The sequence below is a fragment of the Eptatretus burgeri genome, chromosome 10 (assembly GCF_056783735.1).
Source record: "Eptatretus burgeri isolate ZD-2024b chromosome 10, Ebu_testis_v1, whole genome shotgun sequence".
Classification (NCBI taxonomy): Eukaryota; Metazoa; Chordata; class Myxini; order Myxiniformes; family Myxinidae; genus Eptatretus; species Eptatretus burgeri.
The window spans coordinates 66,712,909-66,738,982 of NC_140970.1; the positions used below are offsets into that span (position 1 = coordinate 66,712,909).

At 36.9% G+C, this 26,074-nt stretch overlaps 1 protein-coding gene across 1 annotated transcript; it reads left to right on the top strand.

The window, feature by feature from the left end:
- The first annotated feature begins 657 nt into the window (after positions 1-657).
- On the top strand, positions 658-23,310 carry LOC147018753 (uncharacterized). Its single transcript, XM_085900093.1, has 5 exons — positions 658-3,541; positions 3,639-3,803; positions 3,901-4,428; positions 21,294-21,416; positions 23,203-23,310. Exons 1-5 carry the CDS (start codon positions 3,449-3,451, stop codon positions 23,308-23,310), a joined length of 1,017 nt encoding a protein of 338 aa, XP_085756219.1. The 5' UTR covers positions 658-3,448.
- Positions 23,311-26,074: the final 2,764 nt, after the last annotated feature.

The following is a 26,074-nucleotide window of genomic DNA, read 5'->3' on the forward strand; positions in this document are numbered from 1 at the left end:
TAGTTTAAGGGACGACGTGGGAGCACGAGTTAGTTAGGGGATGCAGATAGAAGGATGGCAGAGTTCAGCGGTGTGTGTGTGTTGAAGAGTTGGTGAGTTGTGAGGTGAGCACTTGTTGAGTGAGTGAGGCCAGCGGGTCTGTGTGTATGGAGCGAATGGGGAATGCATGGTGCGATGAGTGATTGGGGGGAGGAGTGACTCCCGCCCAAGGGACCCCGGGGTCAGAGTAAAGTGAGTTAGCTGGGTTAGTCAAATTGAAAAATGGAGGTCGTTTTGTTGTTGGTGGGAAAGTAGGCTCGAGACCCATTTGGAGGGGTGCAGGAGCCCTGTTGACGGGCTTGGGAGCGTGGCTGCGAAAGGTGAGTATCGCTGAGTGGGTACCCCGGGCACCAGGCTAGTCGGCCGCGGTAGGCCAAGGGCCCATGGGGGCCGGGATAGCGTAGTGGGCACGGGTGCGCCTGCTTGGTGCGGGGGCCTGGGGCGCCATTAGCCGCGTGGGCAGTGTTGTGGGCACGGGTGACCCTCGGAAAGGGGCCCGGGAGGCCGGCCTGCCACGTGTGCGTTTCAGGGAGGTGCCATGGGGGCACTCCCCGGTGTTAGGGAGCTGGTAGGCTCGGAGGCAGTGTAGTGCCCGGGGTGCCATAGCGGGAGAATCGGCAGAGGGTCGTGCCTGCCAAAGGGAGCCACGTGTCCCAGCCAGGAGACCGTGTGAGGGCACGGAGAGAAAATTGGGGGGCGAGGCCCGAAATTGTGAGGACACCAACACAGGCGACGGGAATCTGGGTTGTTAGAACCAATACTTTAAGCGAGAGGCGCTTGTTGAAAGCCCCGGGGTAGTTTAGCAGTTAAATGGATAGGGTAGATTAGGAGATGTACCCCTCCGCACCATCCATCCCCTCGCTGTCGTTGTGGGCCGCTGGACCCACTTTGGTTATAGATCGCCGAACTCTGGGGAGGCCATTCTGAGGCTTCGTTGGGCCTCGACACAGGACGTTAGCTCTCCCTTGTTCCCCTCCGGGAAGGGAACGTAGGGGTTGGGAGTAGGCTAGGTGACAGGATAGGTTAGCCGAACAAGGACGATAAAGGGGGTTAGGGGACGATTTATAGTGGGGAAGTAAAAATAAAAACAACAAAAAAATAAGTTGGGGCTAAATTGGGGTTTGACAAATTAAGGGAGTGGGTATGTACAGTGACAGGCAAAGGCGATAGGTGGGAGGGAGACAGGTAGGTAGGTCCGAGCCCGCCTTCCAAGTGGCCAGCACCACCGCACACCCTCCACCAACCTCCACTGAACGGCAAAGGCTGGCCAGCTTCATCGGCTGGCTGTTTTTTTTTCTTCAAGGCCTGTGCCATCGGCTGGCCGTGTTTTGCTTCAAGGCCTGTGCCGGCCAGTTCATCTGCCGGCTGAGTTTGCCTGCAGCGGCCTTCTTCTGCGGGCTGTGTTTGCCTGCCACCTTTGCCATGCCATGCCCACTGCCCACGTTCACCAGCCCCGTTCAATTTTTGCTTTGCCCCCCCTGTTCATTTCCATGTGCGCCAGGATCAAGGCAACAGTTTGCAAGCTGCAAGAACTGCCCTGTTGGCAGCTACAACACGGGCCTGCAGTGGCGGCCCGTGCACCGTGTTTGTGTTCATGCATCCATTCGTTGTGCTCATTGCGTGTGCCACTTGAGCTGGCACGGAGACTGCGTTGTGCGGCCCATGCACCGTTGTGGTTCACTGCGTTCAGTTCAAAAGGGAAGGCCTTGGACTGCGTGTGAGCAGCCAGCCACGTTCCCTGTCACCTGCATTGTTTTGAGCCAGAGACTGCATGCGGGCAGCCTGGCTCCCTGCTAACTGCTTTCTTTTTGCAGAGTTCATTGATCCTGGGCCATGGTTTAGTGTAAAATTTGTAAGTTAAGGTTAAGATGTACTGTACATATGAGTGCGCCCCCGGCATGTCTGTCTAGCGCCGGCAATTTTATTTAAGTCGTCCGTATGAGTGAGTTTGTTTAGATAGTTACGCAGCCCTCAGGTTATTTATTTTGGGGACACGAATACCATGAATGTCGCACTCAGGGATCCGTAGGTAAAATGTACTAGGGGAAAACTACACATGATGGCACACGAAAATTTGACGACTCGGGACGAGTCTGTAAAAAGGGAAGGGGGTAGTGTTGTGGTTACCAAATTCGCAAACCACCATTCAGGTCCCTTAGGTGAGGTATCTCGGTAAGTGCATGTGTAGTTAGGCCCAAACCCGTTGTCTAGTGGGAATACATGTCATTTATGCGAGCTGCGACTCTTCAGGATAGCCGTTTTTCTTTTACTATCTTTATTTTGGACCAACCGCCATGATTACCATCACAACCACAACAGTAGGGTAAGAATACTGATTCTGGCTCACTTTTCCCCATGTAAATGAATGGGGGATTTTCAGCGATTTATATTTTTTTTCCCTAAAAATAAATCCCCTTTTTATCCCAAGGTATATTTATTTGTCTCCCCTTTTAACTTGGAGGTTGAACCTCATTGAATTGAACACCTGGGGGTTGAACAGCTCACTCATTGAACCTATAAAGATTTGTTCATTCTCAAATTCCTTCAATAGTTTAATTTTCTTTGCACAATAATCCCCATCCAAAATATTGACAAACAAAACATTTGAATCTTTATATTTTTTAAGATACCCCATTTGTGCCATTACGAAATGATAAACTTCTCTTAATGCTCTTGTTTGACCACCTCCTGAGCCACAGGTTATTTTTTGTTAAGCCCCGCCCACTTTTCTTTAAGCCCCGCCCACTTTTGTTAAGCCCCGCCCACTTTTCATAAGGTAATTTTTCTAAGCCACGCCCACTTTTCCTAAGCTCCGCCCACTTTTGCTAAGCTCCGCCCACTTTTCATAAGGTATTTTTTCTAAGCCACGCCCACTTTTCCTAAGCTCCGCCCACTTTTGCTAAGCTCCGCCCACTTTTCATAAGGTATTTTTTCTAAGCCACGCCCACTTTTCCTAAGCCCCGCCCACTTTTGCTAAGCTCCGCCCACTTTTCACAAGGTATTTTTTCTAAGCCACGCCCACTTTTCCTAAGCTCCGCCCACTTTTGCTAAGCTCCGCCCACTTTTCATAAGGTATTTTTTCTAAGCCACGCCCACTTTTCCTAAGCCCCGCCCACTTTTGCTAAGCTCCGCCCACTTTTCATATGGTATTTTTTCTAAGCCACGCCCACTTTTCCTAAGCTCCGCCTACTTTTGCTAAGCCCCGCCCACTCTTACATCATTTCCAGTTCATCTCTGACTCACAAAGAAATCACTAGAAAATTACAGGATGTTATGGTTTTGAAAAATTTCCCAATGAAGGCTTGCCTAGGCTTGCCCAGGGAATTTCCAAAGGAAACCACACCCACCAGTCTTTCTCTATAAAAGCTTCAAACCCAGGCTCCATTTTAAACATTTGTTCTTGCTGGCAATGGTGTTCTGTGTGCTTGTCTCAAACTCTCTGTCTTCTATGGAACTAAACCTTCAAGTTGATGAACTGGATTCAAACCTCTTATCTATTGAGGTAAGATTTTTTATTTTCCTATTTTCAAACTTTGATTGAAGCATACTCATTTAATAATTAAATAACTTAATTAATACATTATTATTTTCTCTCACAGGAAATTGTATCTGAAAATACTGCTTTTGCTACAACTTGGGGGGAAATTGTTGGCTTGGTTGAAGACCTTGAGTGGGATGACTTTGGTGTTCCTTGGAACTCTCTGTCTTCTATGGAACTAAACCTTCAAGTTGATGAACTGGATTCAAACCTCTTATCTATTAAGGTAAGATTTTTTATTTTCCTATTTTCAAACTTTGATTGAAGCATACTCATTTAATAATTAAATAACTTAATTAATACATTATTATTTTCTCTCACAGGAAATTGTGTCTGAAATACGAAATGAAAATACTGCTTTTGCTACAACTTGGGGCGAAATTGTTGGCTTGGTTGAAGACCTTATGAGCGACCAAGACCCACAGAACGAGTTCGTCCTTGATGACCCAACCAAAGAGTTATACCTTGGAGACCAGCAAAATCCTGAAAAAGAGTTTTACAGCAATAGTACTCATTGTGAGTTATCAAGACAATACCCACTGAACAAGTTATACCTTGATGAGCCAGAATACAAGTTTTACCTTGGAGACTCACAAATTTTGAAAAAATCAGTAAATGAGTTCTGCCTTGATGGTTTAAATAACTACCTTGGAGACTCAGGAAAAGGGTTCTGCCAAGATGGTTCTAAATATGGGGCCTACCTTGGAGACTCACAAATTTTGAAAAAATCAGTAAATGAGTTCTGCCTTGATGGTTTAAATAACTACCTTGGAGACTCAGGAAAAGGGTTCTGCCAAGATGGTTCTAAATATGGGGCCTACCTTGGAGACTCACAAATTTTGAAAAAATCAGTAAATGAGTTCTGCCTTGATGGTTTAAATAACTACCTTGGAGACTCAGGAAAAGGGTTCTGCCAAGATGGTTCTAAATATGGGGCCTACCTTGGAGACTCACAAATTTTGAAAAAATCAGTAAATGAGTTATCCTTAAGAGACTTTGTAAGTTGGTTTTACTTTGAATACTTGAAATGTGGGTTCTGGATTGATAACTCACAATGTGATACATATCTTGGAAACTCAACGGGAATGTGGTTATACCTTGAAGACTTGGAAAGTTGGGTTTATGTTGGACACTTGAAACTTTTTTGGGGGCTTTTATTTATTTATTTATTTATTTATTATTATTATTATTTTATTTATTTATATTTTGGAGACTTTTGGAGTTGCTATCACTCTTTGGGATCTAAACCTATCGATGTAGTTCTTTGTCGGATGGTGCTTGATGGGAGCAAGATCAAGAAAGTTCTGGGAAGAAAGTGCAGGCTTACTCCCCCTTTCTACGTCATCAAACCTGAAAGCCTTAAAAGACAGAATTGGAAGAAGAAAAAAAACGTAAAAATATATATATATATAGGTGGAAATCTCATTTTGAAAAAGACATTGTGTTGGGCGAGGATTGAGTTGGGGTTGAGATTTTGAATGTGAGGGTTGGGGTTGAGATTTTGAACGTGAGGGTTGGGACACACACACACATACACATCAACAAACAAAAGTTAAGCCTTGACTATTCAGTTGAGGATTCTGTGTTTGGGGTTCACAGATCTAAGAACGTCCCCCTTGACACACATTATATACTGTTATACACCTCGGACTTGGCCCTCGAGTGTCCACAACGGTGTATAGTAGGAGGGAGTGAAGCGCCAACCTATTGCTCCCATTGCACACACACACACAAACAAAAGTTAAGCCTTGACTATTCAGTTGAGGATTCTGTGTTTGGGGTTCACAGATCTAAGAACGTCCCCCTTGACACACATTATATACTGTAATACACCTCGGACTTGTCCCTCTAGTGTCCACAAAGGTGTATTATATGCTTAGTTTTGTCTTTTGTAATTCCTGTGAATAAAATGAACCTAAAATCTCTTCCCTTCCAAATCATATATTTTATAAGTCCAAGGAACTGTATCTATTACATCAACAATTTTAAAAAGTTCTTTCGTCCATCGTTCAGTAAAACCCTTTTCAAAATGAGATTTCCACCTATATATTCTTACGATATCACCAACTTTGAACTTAGGTTTTCTGACATTAATCTCTTTTTCATATTTTAATTTTGTAAATGTTTCTGATGGCTTCATATTCGTTGACGTGTGAATCGTGTCATTATACTTATCCACAATATCCTGAATAAAAGATAACCATTGTTGTGAACCGAGTTGTGTGAATTTTTTATATAGTCTCTCTTTTAAGGTACGATTAAAACGTTCAACAACAACTGCCTTCCCTTCATTAAAGGTACTGTATAATGTAATACTGTTATTTTTTAAAAAATTCATAAATGTCTTGTTATAAAACTCTCTACCCTCATCAGTCCACAATTTCTTAGGTTTTCTCTTACTTTTATTAAATATCTGTTGAAAAGCTAACACAAGAGTATTACCTGTTTTGTTTTTAAAGGGACAACCCACGCATATCTACTCCTCAAATCAATAACGGTTAAAGCATACTTGTACCCCTTATCATTATTGAGTTCAATCAAATCAGCAGACCAGATATAATCAACTTCCTTGGAATAAACTTTCCTTCTCTGAAACTTTGTGAATATTGGTTTATGTAATTCATCAGCTAATTGCTCTTCAGTCTTAATGGCATCATTAGAGCCTATAAGTTTTTTGAATTTCCAAGTCCAAGTTTCAATTTAGCACTAATCATCTTCTTCACGATGAACCTATCAACTTTTTCTCTCAAGGTTGGATTTTGTATCAGAGACAAATTATATAACATTTCTCTATCGGCTTCATGCTTTTCTTCCAACGTTGTGGTATTCCCATAATCAATATCGTGTCTCATGCACACTTCATCAACTCTATTGATTGGTTTACTCCAGGATTTAGGATTGTCTGCCTCATCTAATCTTTTATCCAAGTTTGTGCCTGGACCACAGAAAGAATACCCTGGAAGATGTAATTCCCCTGGTATTCCAGTAGTTGTAAATTTACTTCCTGATAAAAACTTTTGTATATCTCCTCCGAGTTTGTGTTTGGAGATAAATTGATTTTTTTTTTGAACCACACACCGAACATATACCTTTTTGTATAACCCTGTTATTTTTACTTTTAATATATGAAATATTTTTAGTATTAGTTTTCTTTTTACATTTGAGACAATAACTCATTTATTTATGAGAAAAATTTCTGCAGAGTGCAAAAACCTTTTTAGTTTCCAACATGCACATTTGAATCTTAATTTTTAAAACATAAAGAATCCTTAGAAATGCCTTCACTCTCTCCTCCATTTATTTAAGAAAAACTTGAATTAAAAATACATGTCTTCTCGATGTCGATAGTCTTGTCGAAAGTATTGTAAATAGACTTTTTAATTCTTTGTATTCCTCCCTGGTGAGATAAGTTAATTTCTTTAATACCTCTATTCTTTTTTGAATCTCACTGGTTTCCATATTTTGATATTTATTCATTCTCTCTCTTTCCTCCCTCTCTCTCTTCTCTCTTTCCTCCTTCTCTCTCTCCTCCTCCTCCTTTTCCTCCTCTTCCCTCTCTTCTTCAACTCCTTCCTCATCCCTTACTATACTTGAATCGTTTACACCCCATAGAATATTATACATATATTCATCAGGATTTCTTGTTATTCCTGTATCCAAAATAATTTTTTTACAACAGGATACCAATAAAATTTCTTTTGAATTTCTAAAAGAGCCTTACCTTTTCTTAACCTTATAATTTTTTCATTATTTAACATTCTAATTAAATCTAAAGTTGTCGGTTTATCAACATCAGCATAATGCCAATCTTTTATTGAAAATACCTCATTCTTATGTTGTAGAACATATTTATTAAAATACCGAATACCCTTTTCTTGAAGGTATGCTTGAACACAGAAATGATAATTTTCTTGAAGCCTTCTTGCTGTCATTTATGTATTAGAAATATATGTTAGAATAATATTATGGCACGAAACACCTCCCCATCTTCCCATAGTTAAATCATTTTGTATTTCCTTACTTATTATATATAATCCTGTTTTTTCTGTTTTCATGAGATAAACAAGGGCAAAACCATTATTATATTTACCCTTATTAAATTCTTTTATTTGTTGTTTACTAATCGTGGCTCCACAAAACTCATTCTCGATACCAAGTGGATAATATTCTTCCTTACGAGACTGATTTAATTGTTCCAGGTCTTCGAGGTTAATTTTAAATGACCAATTATACCCTAAATCATTCATATCATACCCCCATTGTTCTATTCTCATACAAACGATACGCCCTTCTTTATAAAAATTTATTTTAATTCGAACTGTGAATTCTGTATGACCTGGAGATAATATCAACACTTCTGTATCTTTAGAATACACAGCCGTTTTATTTAAGTATATATATTGTGATAAATCGCTTAATCTCACCAAGTCATTCGCGTCAGTCGGGCTTGGATAATTTTTTAATTTATAAGCATTTTTCATGTTAATATTTTTGTTTATATTATATTTATGTCGTTCAGCCTGTGCCTTTGTGTAATAATTTGATAAATCAATATCCAGTTCTTGAGATACACCAAAGATAGAACCATCTTTACCAACATAAGTCATTTATATTAGATTAAAAATAATATCATAAAATTTTTTATTTTTGTTGAGTTGAAATAACACATATAGACATAATTGACCACAACACTTGGAATTTAATTCTTGGACTTGAAATGTTTGATAAACACCATTCTGTAAGAATTTTATGACTTCAACAGGTGGTGGAAGACCAAAACTATCAAAATAATATTTGTCTTGACTATTAAAAATACAAACCCAATGAGAACCGTTCCCATCATTATCTTCTAAGTTCATAATAATATTCTTTGTATGTTTCGACACATTTGTTAATTCATCTCTCATACAAATAACCACATTATGAATTTTTAATTTCTTACAATATTTGGCAAGTTGTAAATTTGATGTTGTATTCTTTCCAAATTCTTTCAACCACTCATCAATGCTCATTTATTTATTAGAAAGATATAATCCATTACCTCTTTTCGTTAATTTTACACCTGCTTGTGTTATAGAAGAAAGCATATCTCCAACTAACAATCTCGCTTTATCAGGCAGACCTTCAAGTTTTTCAGCAAAATCTACAATTACACCACTTCCACTAATTTGTTTCTCCAACTCTTTGTTATGTCTTTCCAATTCTTTTTGAGCCTGGAGTTGAGCCTTCCTTTCGTTGGCAGTTTTGACCGCTGTTGAAATACCACCCGTCAATGCTCCAACCGCACTTAAACCAGCAAATAAAGGAATTAGAAATGGGAGAAATCCTCCACTCGTCTCTCTTATTGAATATTTTTTCAACATTGGTTTTGTCATTTTAATTTTAAGTGAGCCAGTGTCATTCAAGATTTTAACCTGTTCTCTTGTGAGCAAAACATCAATTCTTACTGCTCCTTTTCTCTGAATTGTATTAACGTTAATCGTACAAGGCTTTTGATTTTGAACACAAGATGATAGTTTATGAAGATTGATTTGATTAACATATACCCCAGTTGGTACTTTGCCACTCATTTATTTAACAAAAAAATTATGTGAGACTAATCATCACACCATTATCTGTATTAATCTGCAATTCTGTTTCTTCCAACAGCAAACAATATGTATCAACTTCTTCACTCTCTCCTCTTTCAATGTATAGGGAAGTATCCACTCGATTAGACTTTATAGTTTCTTTTTGAGCGCTCAGGTCAAACGTATAGATTGTATACAAACTTTTAAATGCTGTCATATCCAAAATAGGTTCTTTATTTCCATTACTTTCACACACTTTTTGGTAAGACTTGTATGCTTCAGCAAAATCATTTTTTTCCCAATTAATTTCCAATCTATCTCGTGGATAAAATGTTCCATCTAGAGAAACGCGAAGTTGTTTCACCTTAGCATTATCACTCAATGCATTATTCTTATCAGTCGCAGTATCACCATCTGGCTTTTTAAAAATCATCCACAGATATCGTGGCTTTCCTTCCAGAACACCCAAATTCCACGTGTAAGTAGTTTGATTGAGTTTAACGTGTTGACATCTTCTTTTGAGGTATGATACACTGAGTGGTCTCTTTGAGTTAAGTCTTCGATTCAACATCTCTTCTGTTTTAAGATTAGGAGTATATTCACTGATATACCAACTCATCTCCTCAATTACAAATTTATTCTGATCACTAAAAGCATTACCAACACCAAAAAGCAATCTATTTTCATTATCATTCCTTTGTAGTTGAAATCTAATTTTAAGACCATACAGAACTTTATCATAATCACAAAATCCAAATATACCTTTAAGAGGAACTGCCACAGTAAAACTATTTTCTGCTTTTGTATCATCATTATACATTCCTTTCCTTTGAATATATCCAGGGTCTGTGTTTGTTCCCGTTGACATATCAGGAATAAAACCTTCGACAGACCCCTTTCCCATTCTATCACTGAATGTATAGAGTGTAAATTTCATCATTTCAGATACAGCAGAGACATAATCAACCGCTTCAACTTCTTGTGTTCCAATATACAATCGCACACTATCAAACATTTTCCAGAAGAAATCATTTACAAGTGTAGCGTTTGTGTTATTCCCAGCCTTAGTGAATTTAAATTTACACAACAAGAAACTTTCGGAGAGATTCAAATAGGTTTGTTGATTATTTATTTCAAAACTTTTTGTACCATTTGTATTCCAGTCTGTTCCAGTTATTGCATTTACCTTGAAGTAATCTTCTTTTTTAGTGGAGTTTGAGATAATAATAGTATCATCCAAATCATAGATACTATCAATTGCTTCCATACTTGTATTTATTTAGGAAAAAAGATGTTAAAACTTTTGAAACCCTGATCCAAGTATTTGAATTATTTTCTGTCGTTCTTGGGGGACAACTGAGTTTTACCTTTCTTAATTTCTTTTATTGCTTGTAATTTATGAGATTCTTTCTGAGCATCTTTTATACTCTTTACAGCACCTGCTACATTTCCCACAGCAGAAGCAGTTGAACCAATTAGGTCTTTATGTTTAAGAATAGTTGAACCAATACCCATGAGAGTATCAATTATCCCATCTCCTCTAAATTGATGTCCAACACCCCTTTGTCTCTTAGGTTTATAGTATCCTCTACCAAGATACATACCTTCACCCTTGTAGTACGGGGAAAGGAACATCCCATCCCCTGTAATTATTTTATATTTTCCCAACTCGTGCTTCCTCACAATAACCATCGTATTTATTTATTGAAAAACTTCACGTAGGTGAATTCTGATGGATATAACTTCTCCATTAAAAGAAATCACACGATTATCTTGGTCGGTTATCCTAAAATTTACTCTGTGTATGGTTTTTCCTGACACAGGTAGATAAACCAAATTTTTAGGCTCCATATTGAATTTATAACCAATTGGGGTTGAGTATGCGCTGAATGAAAATATTGTATTTGTTTTTAATCCATCATTATAAGCACCATCAATCAAATCACAGTGAATTAACACCGAATTTATTCCTGAGGATATTTGAATGACATTATCACTGTAAAACGTCCCATTAGTTTCAATCTTTTTTGAGGAGAAACCTAATAACTCTCGAAATGAATTATCAATTGTGAAATCAACCTTGTAGTTATTTTTAACTTTAATCGTTGATTTTGAAGTATGTTTTTGAATGTTTATAACAATATTTTTTGGTTCATCACCCTGTTCTTTCATAAGACGAGCAATTTCGGAAGATATTTGAGAAATCTCGTATGCTGGGTGAGACTGTTATCGTTTTGTATCCACTTCCCGGATTATAACTAAACTTGTCATTTTTCTCGGTTATATTAAATAAGGTATTATAAGTCTCCATGGACAATAAAGATGCCTCATATTCTTTTGTTGTGTCAAGTTGTAGTGGGTATGGGAATGAAGATGTGTGGTCGCTTGTTGTGAAATTAAAACTCAGGATTGTGCTTCTCATCTTATTTAATATGAGTTAAAAATGTCTTTATATTGAGATTTATTAATTATTTTCATGTTCATCAACTGGTCTAAAATGGCTGATGCTTCATTAAAACAATTGTTATTTCCAGCCTTCTTACTGCCGAACAACAATAACAGTCTATTAACTAATTGCGATGGGTCATTTGGAAGAAAACTAATACCTGAACCAAGGATACTTAAAGCCTGAATAATGTGTTTCTCCTTCTCATTCTTCCTACTTTTACCAGAAAGAATAACCTTATAATTTAGAGTGTTCAGCAAATCAATATATACTCTATCATCATTATTTTCCATATCCAATGGTTTATCAATATACTTTGATTCATCCCTCACAGTTGAACCTTGTCTTCCATCTTTTGTGAGAAGAAACATTAATCTCGGAGTTAGTTTAACAGGGGTTGAGCAGAACTTAAGAACCTTAATTCATCATTAAATATCAATACCTTTTCTTGAACAAGATGAAATATTGCTGGTTGTTCTGTTGGAATGAGTCCTGCTTTGGTTTTTGAATCCGCTGAATATTCATTGTTTTGAACAGCATTCACAATATAATCAGGGGTTGATTAATCTCTTCCAGTTGTTGAAATAAACCTTCATCATCATATTCTAATTCTCCTAAATGCTCTAATTCTTCCTCTGTCATTTGACTGAAATCTTTTAACATTTGAAGCTTTCTAGGAGTATATTCTACTGTGGGAACTGTGGAAACATCTTTCATTTTTTCTTGGGAAGTTTTTAAAAGTGGTTTAAAAAATTTCTCTTGTTTTTTTCAAATGCTTCTTCGCCCGTTAGTTTCTGTCTGCGTTTCTTCTTTATGTCTTCCTGTTGTTTTACAACTTTTGAAACCAACTCTTGATGTTCCTTAAATCTTCTTGCTCTTTCTTTTGTATCCATTTATTTATTGTAAAATATCATTTAATGAATTGTAAAGATCAACAGGGAAATTTTCCTTTTCTTCATCATTGAAGTAGATGTGTTCAAATAAATCCTTTTCTTTAAATATTTCATCAAATTCTTTATTAACATTAATGCGAGTTGTAATTTCTTCTTCACTAATCCTTGCATCTCTGCTTTTCATACGTTTGTGTTGAGTTTCTTCATCAACATCAAAACCGAATGATAAAATCTTCACTCCGCTCAGATATTTAATAATTTGTCTCGTTCCTTCTGGATTAGTTTCTAATATCCCAACACCACCAGATTTTAGTTTCTTTAACTCACTCTTACAATGTGAATATTTTGTTGTACCAAGAGAAACCTCCTCAAATATTTGTCCTTCATTCCTCAATCGCATATGTTCCTCCACTGAAATATAGTGATAATCTTCACCTTTTACTTCTCCAGGTCTTATTGCTCTAGTTGTTGTTGATACAATGCGTATCACAGGGTGTTTTTTAAGTAAATTTACAATATTCTCATTTGTACTACACAAGAACCTTGATTTATGAAAGTTTTTTCCAGAAGCAGATTTACCCACAAGATTTATAATAATAGTTGTCATTTATATATGTAATTGTTTATAAAACAAAAAATATATCCCTTAATATCTCATCTTGTTTCACAACAATATATTTATATTTTTCAGTCGTGTGCTTCATATAATCCTCAAATTTCTTTTTACTACATAATGTAGAACAATTATCTCTCCAAAAATTATTGATATCTATTGAATTTAACTTGAATAAAATAAAAGTATTAGCATTGTTTCTGATGGAACGACGAGGAAGTTGAAAGTACGATTGACTAAGATAAATACAATTACAAGAAGAATGTCTCCCTCTTGTGTAGTAGCTGTCCATTACCGTTTGGTTTCTCTCATTAACACAATCATCAAAGATAACGAGGTTCTTTTTGATTTATCCAAATCTTGGGGAGACGGTATATCATCCGTATTATCACTAAGAATACAAGTTATAAGATTTGATTTCTTTTTACATCTCTGTGTATCACAAAATAGTTGAATTATATCTTCAATGTTATAATCATTTAGGTTTTTTGACGTTTAAATAAACCTATTATATCTTCTTTTTGAAGACCAGCATTAAAACCTTGTGAGAGTAGTTGATACTCTGGTTGAAAACTCGACTTTGTGAAAATTATTAAATTATCATAATCTAAAAAGTTGGGAGTGAGGAGCATTTTTAAAAGTAAGCAGGTTTTTCCACATCCACTTGAACCAACTATGAGACATCTTAATGAATTTGGGAGATTTTTATGGTTGTTAAATTTTATCTTATTTTCCCAAATAGGTAAAAAATCATTCATTTATATATTTGAAAAACAGGTTATTTAATTTATTATTGGCTTTTTTAGAAACTCTATATTTTATCCTAAGTTCAGGTTTAATTTCAAGATAATCCATTATTTTATTTATACAATATCTTGTGTTGATATTTCCCTGAAAATTACATCCATGAATAATATACAACAACAATCCTTTGAACATTTCTCTTATACGTTCAGTTTCTTCCCTTGTAAGGAAAGGTGTGTTATCATCCTCATACTTTACATTCATTTCTCTAATCAATCTTGTAAAGTAATTCATTTTTGGTGTAAATCTAAAAGAATTATTTTCCTTTTTATATTTTTTATTATCATTAATTAGAAGATAATCACAGAATATACATTGTTTATAGGCTTTTGACTCTGTGTTTAATCCCTGTCTTTCACACGCAGGACAATTCTCAAATTTGTCATATGGAGAATCAGGAAAGTCTAGCATATTTATAAAGTAAAACTTTACTTAAACTGAAATTCATCTATACTTTTAGTTGTATATTACCATCGATATCGATATACTTTTTCATTATCAGATTCAACGACAACATTTTTTATATTAAAGGTAATTTTAAAATTATCGTTAACTACTATTGAACGAAATGTCATTTCACCTGATATATTAACATCCTTTATTTCATCAAGATTTACATCTTTAGGGTTGTTGAAAAAAATACAAATTTCTCCTTGCATATTACAGATGGTCTTATCTTTTCTTTCTAAAGCTTCATCCATAAGGTTTTTGTTCTTTGATACTTTTTCTTGTTTCATTGCTTTTTCTAGTTTTGAATATATTACTAGAAGGAGAGGAGAAACTTTTGTTAGAGATACTTTAATTGATGTTCTACCAGGTATACTAAAAGCCCTTCCACTGAAGGAAATTGAAGAACTCATATTATTTACCATAATAGTTTTTATCCAATAGTTGTTATATTTATCTTTGTTCAATTTTACATCCTTGACATATTTCTCAGTATCTTTAACAGATGAAGAGATTGATTGAAACTTGTCTTTTGTGTCTTGAAACATTGTATTTATTAAGTGAAAAAGTTGGAGGATAAAATGTTTTTAAGCACAGATTCACCTATAAATTAAACGAAATTTTCATCAAGAAAATTTTAGTTTAAGCAAAGTTTTATTCTATAAATATGGTGAATACAACGTACTGCGATGTTTGTAATCACGAATATAAACATTATAGAAAACACCTCCGAACCAACAAACACACATTTAATCTATTTCATCAAATATCTCCTCTTGAGTTGGAAAGAAAACATTGTGATATCTGTTCAAAGGATGTTTTGAAGAGTAGTTATAATCAACATCTTCAATCACAAAAACACAAGAAAAATGAGTTTAAAGTAAAGGGAGACTATTATATTAAAAACACTGATGAGGCATTTAAAGGGCATATAAAAATAAGGATTTTTCAATTTGGAGAACCCAGTCCATCATCAATAGCTGAATCAATTGAAATAGTGAAACCCGATGTTGAAAAATTTATTAAAAAGACATTAAAAGAAATAAAAACTTTAAAGTTTTATATGGGAGTGAAAATGAATATGAAAAGACAAGATGAAGAACAAACTCCTTATATGAGAACAGATCTTCATTTTATAACATCATTTCAAGATTTTTTGAATAGTGGGGTTTATGAAGAACTATCAAGACAAGAGGAGGATGTTGATAATACAGTGGTAGGAAGTGGATTCAATATTAAAAAAATCATCTTTTTAGATATACACATTCTAAAATCAAACCCTCTTAAAGCTTCTTCTTATATTGAATTACCAAAAGAAATAAAACTAAAGAAGGCAGTTGTTAATATTAAGAACAATGATAATAAATGTTTTCTCTGGTCTGTTCTTGCTCACTTACATCCACCAAAATGTAATTCAGAAAGAGTAAAACAATATATGAAATATGAGAATACCTTGGACATTAAAGATTTTAAATTCCCAATGCCATTAACAGATATTCCTAAATTTGAGAAAAAGAATAATCTTTCTATTAATGTATATGGATTAACGGATACAAACAAAGTTCAAATATTAAAAATTTCAAACAACTATAAAAATGAAGAAACACACATTGACCTTTTATATTTTAGTGTTGGAAAGAATTCACATTACACATACATCAATAATTTATCAAGATTAATCTCTTCTCAGGTATTCAGAACAGCAAACAAAATATATCCTTGTAAGCGATGTCTTAATTCATTTCATACAAAAGAACGATTAGAACAACATTCAAAATATTGTAGTAATCATAAATCAGCTGTAATTACAATGCCTAAACCTGGTGAAAAGATTTATTTTGAAGATTATAATAAATCTATCATGCACCCATTTGTGATATACGCTGATTTTGAATGTATCCTTAAAAAGATAAATACTGCTTCTCCTAATCCAAAAGAACCATATACAAATAAATATCAAAAACATATTCCTTGTGGTTTTTGTTATTATATCAAATCATCTGTTGGAGAAAAGTATAACAAACTTGAACATTATCGTGGAAAAAATGCTTCACAAGAGTTTGTAAAACGATTAGAAAAGGATTGTATAAGACTCACTAAATTAATGAAAGAAACAAATGAACCGATGAAATTAACCAAAGAAGAAAAATTAGAATTTAGAATGAACAATATCTGTCATATTTGTGAGGGGAAATTAAGGAGTTTAAAGTTAGAGACCATTGTCATCTTACTGGTAAATATAGAGGTCCCGCTCATTCCTGTTGTAATCTTAATTATAAATTACCTTCTTTTATTCCAGTCTTTCTTCACAACAGCGCCAACTATGATACACATCTATTTATAAATGAACTTTCAAAAACACCAGGGAATATTTCTGCTATAACAAACACAAGTCAAAAGTATATTTCATTTTCAAAAATGATATTCACAAAACCTATAACTCGTATTAGGTTTTTAGATTCTTACAAGTTTATGGGAACACCACTAGCCTACCTCGCATCAAATCTAAGCTCCACAGACTCTTTTCCAAATCTTAATTCATTCTTTCCAAAAGAGGAAATTCTCACTAAAGAGGAAATTCAGATTAAAGATGAAATTCTGATTAAAGAAGGAATTCTTACGAGAGAGGAAATTCAAACAAGGAATGAAATTCAAAGTAAAGAGAAAATTCTTACAAGTAAGGGAATTTATCCTTATGATTATATGGATTCATTTATGAGATTTAAAGAAACACAACTTCCTTCAAAAGAAAGTTTCTATAATAACCTTTATGAAGAAGAGATAAGTGATAAGGAATATAAACACGCACAAGAAATATGGAAAATATTTAAGATAAAGAACCTTGGAGAATATCACGATTTATATCTAAAAACAGATGTTTTATTGTTAGCTGATGTGTTTGAAGCTTTTAGATCACTCTGTCATAATAAAAATTGTTATGGGTTAGATCCTGCCCACTATTTCACAGCTCCTGGTTTAGCTTGGAGTGCAATGTTGAAAATGACAAAACAAGATATAGATTTAATCAGTGATGTGGATATGCTTTTGATGATTGAGAAGTCCAAGAGAGGTGGAATATCACAAGTATGTTCAAAAAGATATGCTAAAGCAAATAATAAATATCTCCCAAATTATGATAGTGAAAAAGATAGTAATTATTTGATGTATTTTGATGCTAATAATTTGTATGGATGGGCAATGTCTCAATCTCTACCTTATGGTAAATTAGAGTGGGTGGAAGAAAAGAATTATGAAAAGGCTTTGATGAATATTGTTATTTCTTCTCAAGAGGAATTGAATGACGAAGAAGAAGGTTATTATTTTGAAGTTGATTTGAGGTACCCGAGTGATCTTCATAATAAGCATAAAGATCTTCCTTTTGCATGTGAGAAAGAAACTCCAAAGAAAGAATGGTTAAGTGATTATCATAAAAGTTTTAATATTAAAGGTAAATCAACAGAAAAGTTATTAACAACATTCTATGACAAAGAGGGATATGTTTTGCATCAGAGAAGCTTAAAACAGTTTTTGAGAGAAGGATTGAGAGTAGCTAAAATTCATAGAGTTTTAAAATTTAAACAAAGTCCTTGGGTGAAAAAGTATATTCAATTCAATACAGATATGAGAGCAAATACAAAAGTAAAATTTGAAGGGGACTTTTATAAATTAATGAATAATGCTGTATTTGGAAAGACTATGGAAAATGTTAGAAACAGGCAAAACATTAGATTCGCAACATCTTGGAAAGAAGCTTCGAGATTGATAAATAAACCAAGTTTTGAGAGAGAAGAGGTTTTTTCAGAGAACTTTTCTGCAATTCATATGAAAAAGGAAAGTATTGTAATGGATAAACCAATTTATATTGGAACAGCAGTTCTTGATTTATCAAAGATATTGATGTATGATTATTTGTATAATGACTTAAAGAAAGAGTATGGTGAAAATGTTTCATTGTTGTATATGGATACTGATAGTTTTATCCTAGATATAAAAACTGATGATGTTTATGAAGATATGAAGAAAAATATTGGAGTATATGATACAAGTAATTTCAGCAAGAAGAGTGAGTTATTTTCCAAAAAGAATGAAAAGGTTATTGGTAAGTTTAAGGATGAGTTGGGTGGAAAAGTAATGAGTGAGTTTATTGGATTGAGAGCAAAGGCATATGCTTATAAGTATGGTGAACAGATTGATAAGAGGTTAAAGGGAATAAAGAAATATGTAATAAAGAAATCAATAACTTTTAGAAATTATTATAATTGTTTGATGAATAAGAAAGAAGAATATAGGAAAATGAATACAATAAGAAGTTATAAACATAACATATATAGTGAAGAAGTAAATAAAAAGGCATTAGGAGCCTTTGATGATAAGAGATTTATTTTAGATAATGGAATAGATTGTGTTCCATATGGATATTGTATGATAGAGTGTATAAAATAGATTATGTTTTAACGATGGGAAGATGGGTTAGGGTTTTTAAGGGCTACCGCCGCATTTTTTCACAATATATAAATGGTTAAACCAAGTATTAATCAAACTAAAGAGTGGAGAAAATCTCAGTCTTGGTATATAAATGGAAAACATAATGAATGTGAAAAATATCAAATAAGTCTTATTGAAAAAATAACTAAAACAAAGGTAAATAAAACAAATAAGCGAATTAATTTAAAAACTAGTAAGTTAGAGGATGTAAAGAAAAAAATGAATATCCTTGAATGGACTGAAAACTTTGATGGTTATCAATTGAACAATGAAAAAACAATTTACTATAATCTCAAAATGATATGTGGCTCAGGAGGTGGTCAAACAAGAGCATTAAGAGAAGTTTATCATTTCGTAATGGCACAAAAGGGGTATCTTAAAAAATATAAAGATTCAAATGTTTTGTTTGTCAATATTTTAGATGGGGATTATTGTGCAAAGAAAATTAAACTATTGAAGGAATTTGAGAATGAACAAATCTTTATAGGTTCAATGAGTGAGCTGTTCAACCCCCAGGTGTTCAATTCAATGAGGTTCAACCTCCAGGTTAAAAGGGGAGACAAATAAATATACCTTGGGATAAAAAGGGGATTTATTTTTAGGGAAAAAAAATATAAATCGCTGAAAATCCCCCATTCATTTACATGGGGAAAAGTGAGCCAGAATCAGTATTCTTACCCTACTCACAACAACCACCAACCACAACGCCGCTTCACCACAACCGCCACGACCTTTACCGTCACAACTCGCCACCATCGCATCACCGTCATCTCGCGCCACTCATGGGCACCGATGCTGGACTCGTGTAGGGCGCACGTTGAACAGCGTGTACAAAACCACGGATTTTCTGCTTCAAAAACGGATCAAAAACGACACACGCCCACTTTTTGCCGTCCAATCGGTGAGCGAGGGGCGAATTGGCCCCGCCCCCAGGGCGATCGATATATGCAAATTTGTGGATCAAAAAGCCTTCACGCCCACTTTTTCTCGGGCCAATGGGGAGCGAGGTGAAAGGTCAAAGGGAGGGGGTCAAAGGCGAAGTTACGGGGGGATAAAAGGACGGTGTTCGTCAGTCAGAAAAAGGAGAACGAGAACGAGAAGGAGAACGAGAACGAGAAGGAGTCGGAACGGAGGGGACGAGTGTGGAAGTCTGGAGCCCGAAGCCTGCAGTGGCTGGAGAAGCTGAAGAGAGTCGGACGAGGGGGTGCTCGCGTCGGTGCCAGGAGCTGCACGCCCGAGGGAGGCCGGCAGCGCGACCTGGCCGAGGTGGAGACGCACACCAGGGATAATAAAGATCCTCTCTATACCCCGAGCATCAGCAACCCCCTCCTGTTTCCCCCCGCGCTGAGATAGTGCGACCAAGGGGGCCCCGTTCCCACCCCCTGCCAGACACCGTCCACGAGGCCCGCGGGTTGCGGGGCCATCGCCGCTCCGCGTCTCATCACCAGACGGGTAGGCCCGACCCGGTCTCGGCCTCAGGCCTGCCTCATTCTTGAGGGTATTTCTTTTCCTTGGTTTTGGGTATGTGTTGTCGGCGCCGTCTGTGAAGTAGAATTGTATAAGTGTTGCCGTGTGCTCGGTAGTCGGTATTAGCTCTGCATTGTTTTCGCTTTTATATTTGCTTTTTGTGTAAATGGAATTGTGTTTTTTCTATGTGCATTTGGTGGAATTGTATTTGTGTGCTTTCCGTTCGTCGCGAATAAATGTGCTTTATTGTTGAACTGTTCTCCCGCTTCGCTTCGTCTTTTCCCCCATTGAACCCTCATCTTGCTTCACGTAAAGGGTTGGTAGTGGGCTGAGTACGCCCGATAATTAATCGAACCGTCGAGGTCGACGATAACACCGCTCGGTTATTCTGATAGTACGGAACGGGTCGCTTAAGTGGCCCGTGTCCGAAGTCGACCTGCGGCGAGGTGCGATCGCCCGGTCTACCCTCCGCGTGGGTACTTAGGTAGGTCGGGTCGGCGAGCAACCCTATCCCACGCGGGGGCTGATTGGCTCGATCGCGGTGAGACCGAAAGGTCCACCCGTGACTGGTTCCCGGCGTTAGTCCGAGAGGGTCACGACTGGATTGTCCGTCCGGTGGGCGACGTGCCGCGATTCGAGTTACGTGGCCGTCGCACGCCGGCGGGCGCGAAAACCGCAACAATAGTTTCAATCAAGTGTGGGAGACATGACAGGGTTTTTGAAATCAATATGGAGAAGGAAATTTTAAAGCTTTTAATAATGCTTCATTATTCATGATCCTGAGCTATATATTCCCCTTCAAAGTATTTTGAAACAATTTACGTTTTCATTTTCTTCACCACAATATATGCTTCTTCGCAAAATTATTTTCCAAAACTGTCTGTCGGCTTGGTCCATCAACCCTCCTCCCACACTTTCAGCACCACCTTTCGCTGTGCCTTCAACGAAACTTCTTACCACCCATCTCATGATCTTTTCATTGTATGTCCAGAATGGAAGTCTTAAGAAGTCCAGTTTGCAGAGGTTGGCTGATCATGACACTCAAATCAGCTTCACATCCTTCAACAATTTCAGCACCCTTCCTCACATCTCTGACAAGCCCAGGTCCATCCAGGTCAGGTCAGGTGTGGGAGCATGGGCCAGAGCAGTGCGTCGCTGCGTCCACTTTCCGCCGGTACTCCAGGGGCCTCCGTCTGGCCATCCCCCAGGCAGATGCCTGGCTCATCCCCATCTCCTTGAGATGCTGATCAACCTGCTGCAACCAAGAGGCACATGGTCAGCCCATTGGCCTCCTCTATTCACGAGGCTCCCTCGCCGAGAGAATCTGATGAGCAGGATCAGCATCAGGAAAACGAGCCACATGTCTATACAGCCGCAGCTGATGCTCAAGGACGATGCAGATAACAAATCTCATCTGAGTCTTTCTCAGCAACCGCTCGTTGAACACAAAGTCCAACCAGCAATAGTCAAGGATTCTCTGAAGAGACCTGGTACCAAAGGAATTAAGTCTCCGTCTCAGATCCCTGATTGGAGTCCAAGTCTCACATCCATAGAGCAAGACTGGAAGCACCAAGGACCTGAAGACTCAGACTTTGTCCTCCTGCACAGGTACCGACCATGCCAAACCCCATGATCCAGTGAATCCATGACTCCCCAGGCCCGACCCAGACGTCGATTGACCTCTGGCTCACAGCCAGCAGAGACATGAATATCACTGCCAATGAAAGTGAATCTCTCCGTGACCTCAACATCCTCGCCACAAACTGGTACAGACAGGATAGCAGCATCCAAGATGTCAATGAAACGACATTGAAAGGACACTCAAGGACAGTTTTCACCCAGGAAACCCATAATCCCAGCAGCTCAAAGGCCCCCAAAAGGATATCTGGAGTCTCCACAAAGATGGCTGCATCATCTGCAAAATCAAGGTCAGAGTTCTTGACATTCCCAAATGATGCACTGCAGCTTGATCTCTCTGACATCCTCCTCACAATCCAGTCCGTACAAGTGCTGAAAAGTGTGGGGACCAGTACACACCCCTGACGAATTCCAGTAACAACTGGAAATAAGTCAGAGATTGCACCACCACATCTCACAGTACCCTCAGTACCAGGGTATAGTTCAGACATCGGATAAATCAGTTTTGGTGGCACCCCACGAAGACTAAGAATCCTCCAGAGGGCATCCCGATTCACTGAATCAAACACTTTCCAAGATCAACATAGGCTGCATGCAGCCCCTGCCGAAACTCATCTGCGTTCAGTGAGGACCCGAAGAGCAAGGATACAGTCAATTGTTGACCTCTTTGTTGTAAAGCCTGATTACTCTGGACGCTGGTGCTGAAGCAGATGGGGAACCCTATCAAGAATTATCCAAGTGTCACCCCTCGTGGCCTCAAAACCTGCTCCTCTGGTCTTGCAATCCTCTCTTTGCCCTTTTAACCCTATCCTTTGCCATAGGTCATATTCCATCTGCTTAGAAATCGGGCAACATCACTGCATTACATAACAAAGTGCAAAAACCGACTACAATTCCCTGCAATTGCAGACCTATTAGCAAGGTCATGGAATCCATCATCACAGTTGATATGAAATCCTTCCTTTTCTCTGATGGCCTCATATCAGATCATGAATTCTGATTCAGACCAGGTCACTCGACCTTCAACATGCTGTTTCTACTCACCCAGCAATAAATGGTGGCCCGCAATGTCAGACATGAGATCAGGGCCCTCTCTGTGGACATATATCGAGCTTTCAATATAGTCTGGCATCCCGCCTTACTCTCCAAACTCTGCCTATGGCATCCAAGGCCAACTCCACACATGGCTTACTGATTTCCTCTCTTCTCATAGCCAAAATGTGGCTCTTAATGGAATCTTTTCATCTCTTCTCCCTGTCAAGGCTGGAGTACCCCAGCCCCATCTCATTTCTAATCTGGACCCCATGTCATTTCTAATCTTCAGCAATGATCTCACTGACTCTGGAAAATCCTCTTTATCTGTTTTATGACTCCATCCTTTGCCATGACATCTCTCATCCTTCAGGCAGGCAGGCTGCAGCCTCTTCCCTTGCTTCAGAACTTGTCAAAATCACAAGCTGATCAAACACATGGAATATGTCTTGTAGTCCTGAAAAATCTCACACTCTCACTATTTCTCTCTGAAAGGACTGTTCGGCAACCCCCACACCACCATATACTTAACAATCTTCTTGAGGAAGTTCAGTTGCTCAAACTCCTGGGTCTCGCTATCATCTATGATATTTATTGGGCAAACCATGTTTCAAAGTTGGCTTCCAAAGCCAGTCACCGACTGGGCATCCTACATTGTAGAACATCCACACCTGAACTCCTATCAACCCACAAGGCCTTCATCCACAGCTTGATGGAGTACTGCTCTCCCCTCTGGGCTGGCTCCCCTGCCTCACACCTTGCTCAGCTTGATGCTGTGGAAACCAAGACCTTTAAGATTATTGGAATCTCCCACGATGAAGCTGAGTCTATGCACTTATCACGTCGCCATCGCAGAGAGTTTGGTCTCTTGTCTTATACCGCCTCTTTCTGGTCTTGCACTATCTGCTCTTTCCATCCCCCCACCATCTGCTCTTTCTATTCCATAAAGTAGTAGATGAATGGGGTTTCTGAGGCACCCATGCAAATGAATGGGGAAAACTATGAATTGATCCCCGAAAACCCCTAAACAGGAGGGTAATTCCTCCCATACAAATGTATAGGGAGAACTCTCTGACTCGAGACCCATCAGGACAAAAAGAGAAGTATGATTTTCTGCCATACAAATGTATAGGGAGAACTCTCTGACTCGAGACCCATCAGGACAAAAAAAGAAGTATGATTTTTTGCCATACAAGCTCATGTTAAATTGAGACTGTCTCAGAGCCCAAAAAAACCTCATACAAATTAATAGGGGAAGTTTTCTTGATCAAGGCTTATTTGGTCAAAAGAGGAGAATGATTTTCTCTCCCCCTCAGACTCTTACTCCACTCAGAGTGAGCCAACAAATATTTGATCATGTTCTATTTGAGGTAATAAATTAATTTTCCTATTACATTCATCACCATCGAGTATGTTCACAAATATTATTTTCGAAATTTGTTCTTGGTCGAAATATCTTTGTTGAGCAGAGATAAAATTATAAACTTCTCTTCATGTTCTTGTTTGACCACCTCCTGAGCCACATATCATTTTGAGATTATACTAAATTGTTTTTTCATTGTTTAATTGATAACCATCAAAGTTTTCAGTCCATTCAAGGATATTAATTTTTTTTTCTTTACATCCTCTAACTTACTTGTAATTAAATTCATCCGCTTATTTGTTTTATCTACTTTTACCCCGGTTATTTCTTCAATAAGACTTATTTGATATTTCTCACATTCTTTATGTTTTCCATTTAAGTACCAAGGTTGATTGCATCTCCACTCTTTGGTTTGGTTATTGCTTGGTTCTATCATTTATAAACCAGTAAAAGATGGTAGTAGTTCCTCAGCACTTACACTTATAACCATAAGGGAGACTTTTAATTCCATTCTCTAAAATCTATATTTTATCCTCAAAAGCTCCGAATGCTTTCTTATTTATTTCTTCTGTATATAATTGATGTTTATAACTTCTTATTTTATTCATTTTTCTATACTCTTCCTTCTTTAAGATTAAACAGTTGTAATAATGTTTAAAGTTTATTGTTTCATTTCTTATTTTTTTCTTTATTCCCTTTAACTTCTTTTTACACCTTTCAATATTATTTTCAATATATGTAAAAGCATAAGCCTTTGATCTCAATCCTATAAATTCACTCATAACCTTCCCACCCCATTCATCTTTAAACTTACCAATAACCTTTTCGTTATTTGATGAAAACAACACATCACCAGATTTATAATTACTTGTATCATATATATCAATATTATCAATCATATCCTCATATACATCTCCATTCTTTATTTTTAATATAAAACTATCTGTATCCATATATAACAATGACACATTATCCTTATACTTTAATTTTAAATTATTATAGTAATAGTCATACATAAACAACTTTGATAAACCAAGAATTGATGTTCCCACATAAATAGGTTTATCCATTTCAATGCTCTCTTTTTTCAAATGAATAGCACAAAAGTTCTGTGAAAATACCTCCACCCGTTCAAAACTTGGTTTGTTAATTAACTTTGAGGCCTGTTTCCAAGATGTAGCAAGTCTTATATTTTCTCGATTCCTAACATTTTCCATAGTCTTTCCAAATACAGCATTAGTCATTAATTTATAAAAGTCCTTCTCAAAATGTGTTTCTGCGTTTTTACTACTTTTTGTATTAAGATCAATATAGTCCTTTAACCATGGACTTTGTTTAAATTTCAAAATCCTATGAATTTTCCTCGCTCTCAACCTAGCAGATAAATATTGTCTCAAGTTCCTTTGATGTAAAACATAACTTTCTTTATCATTTAATGTTATAAGTAGTTTTTCTGAAGATTTGCCCTTTATATTAAATGACTGTTGGTAATCACTTAACCATTCTTTTCTTGGACTTTCTTTATCAGAGGCATATGGTAGGTCTTTATATTTATTATGAAGTTCTTCAGGGTATTTTAAATCAACCTTAAAATAATATCCAACTTCAGCCTCATCCAATTCTTTTTGAGAGGAGATAACAATATCAAGTAAAACTTTTTCATAATGTTTTTCTTTAACCCATTTAAGTTTCCCATAAGGTAAAGATTGAGACATGGCCCACCCATACAAATTGTTAGC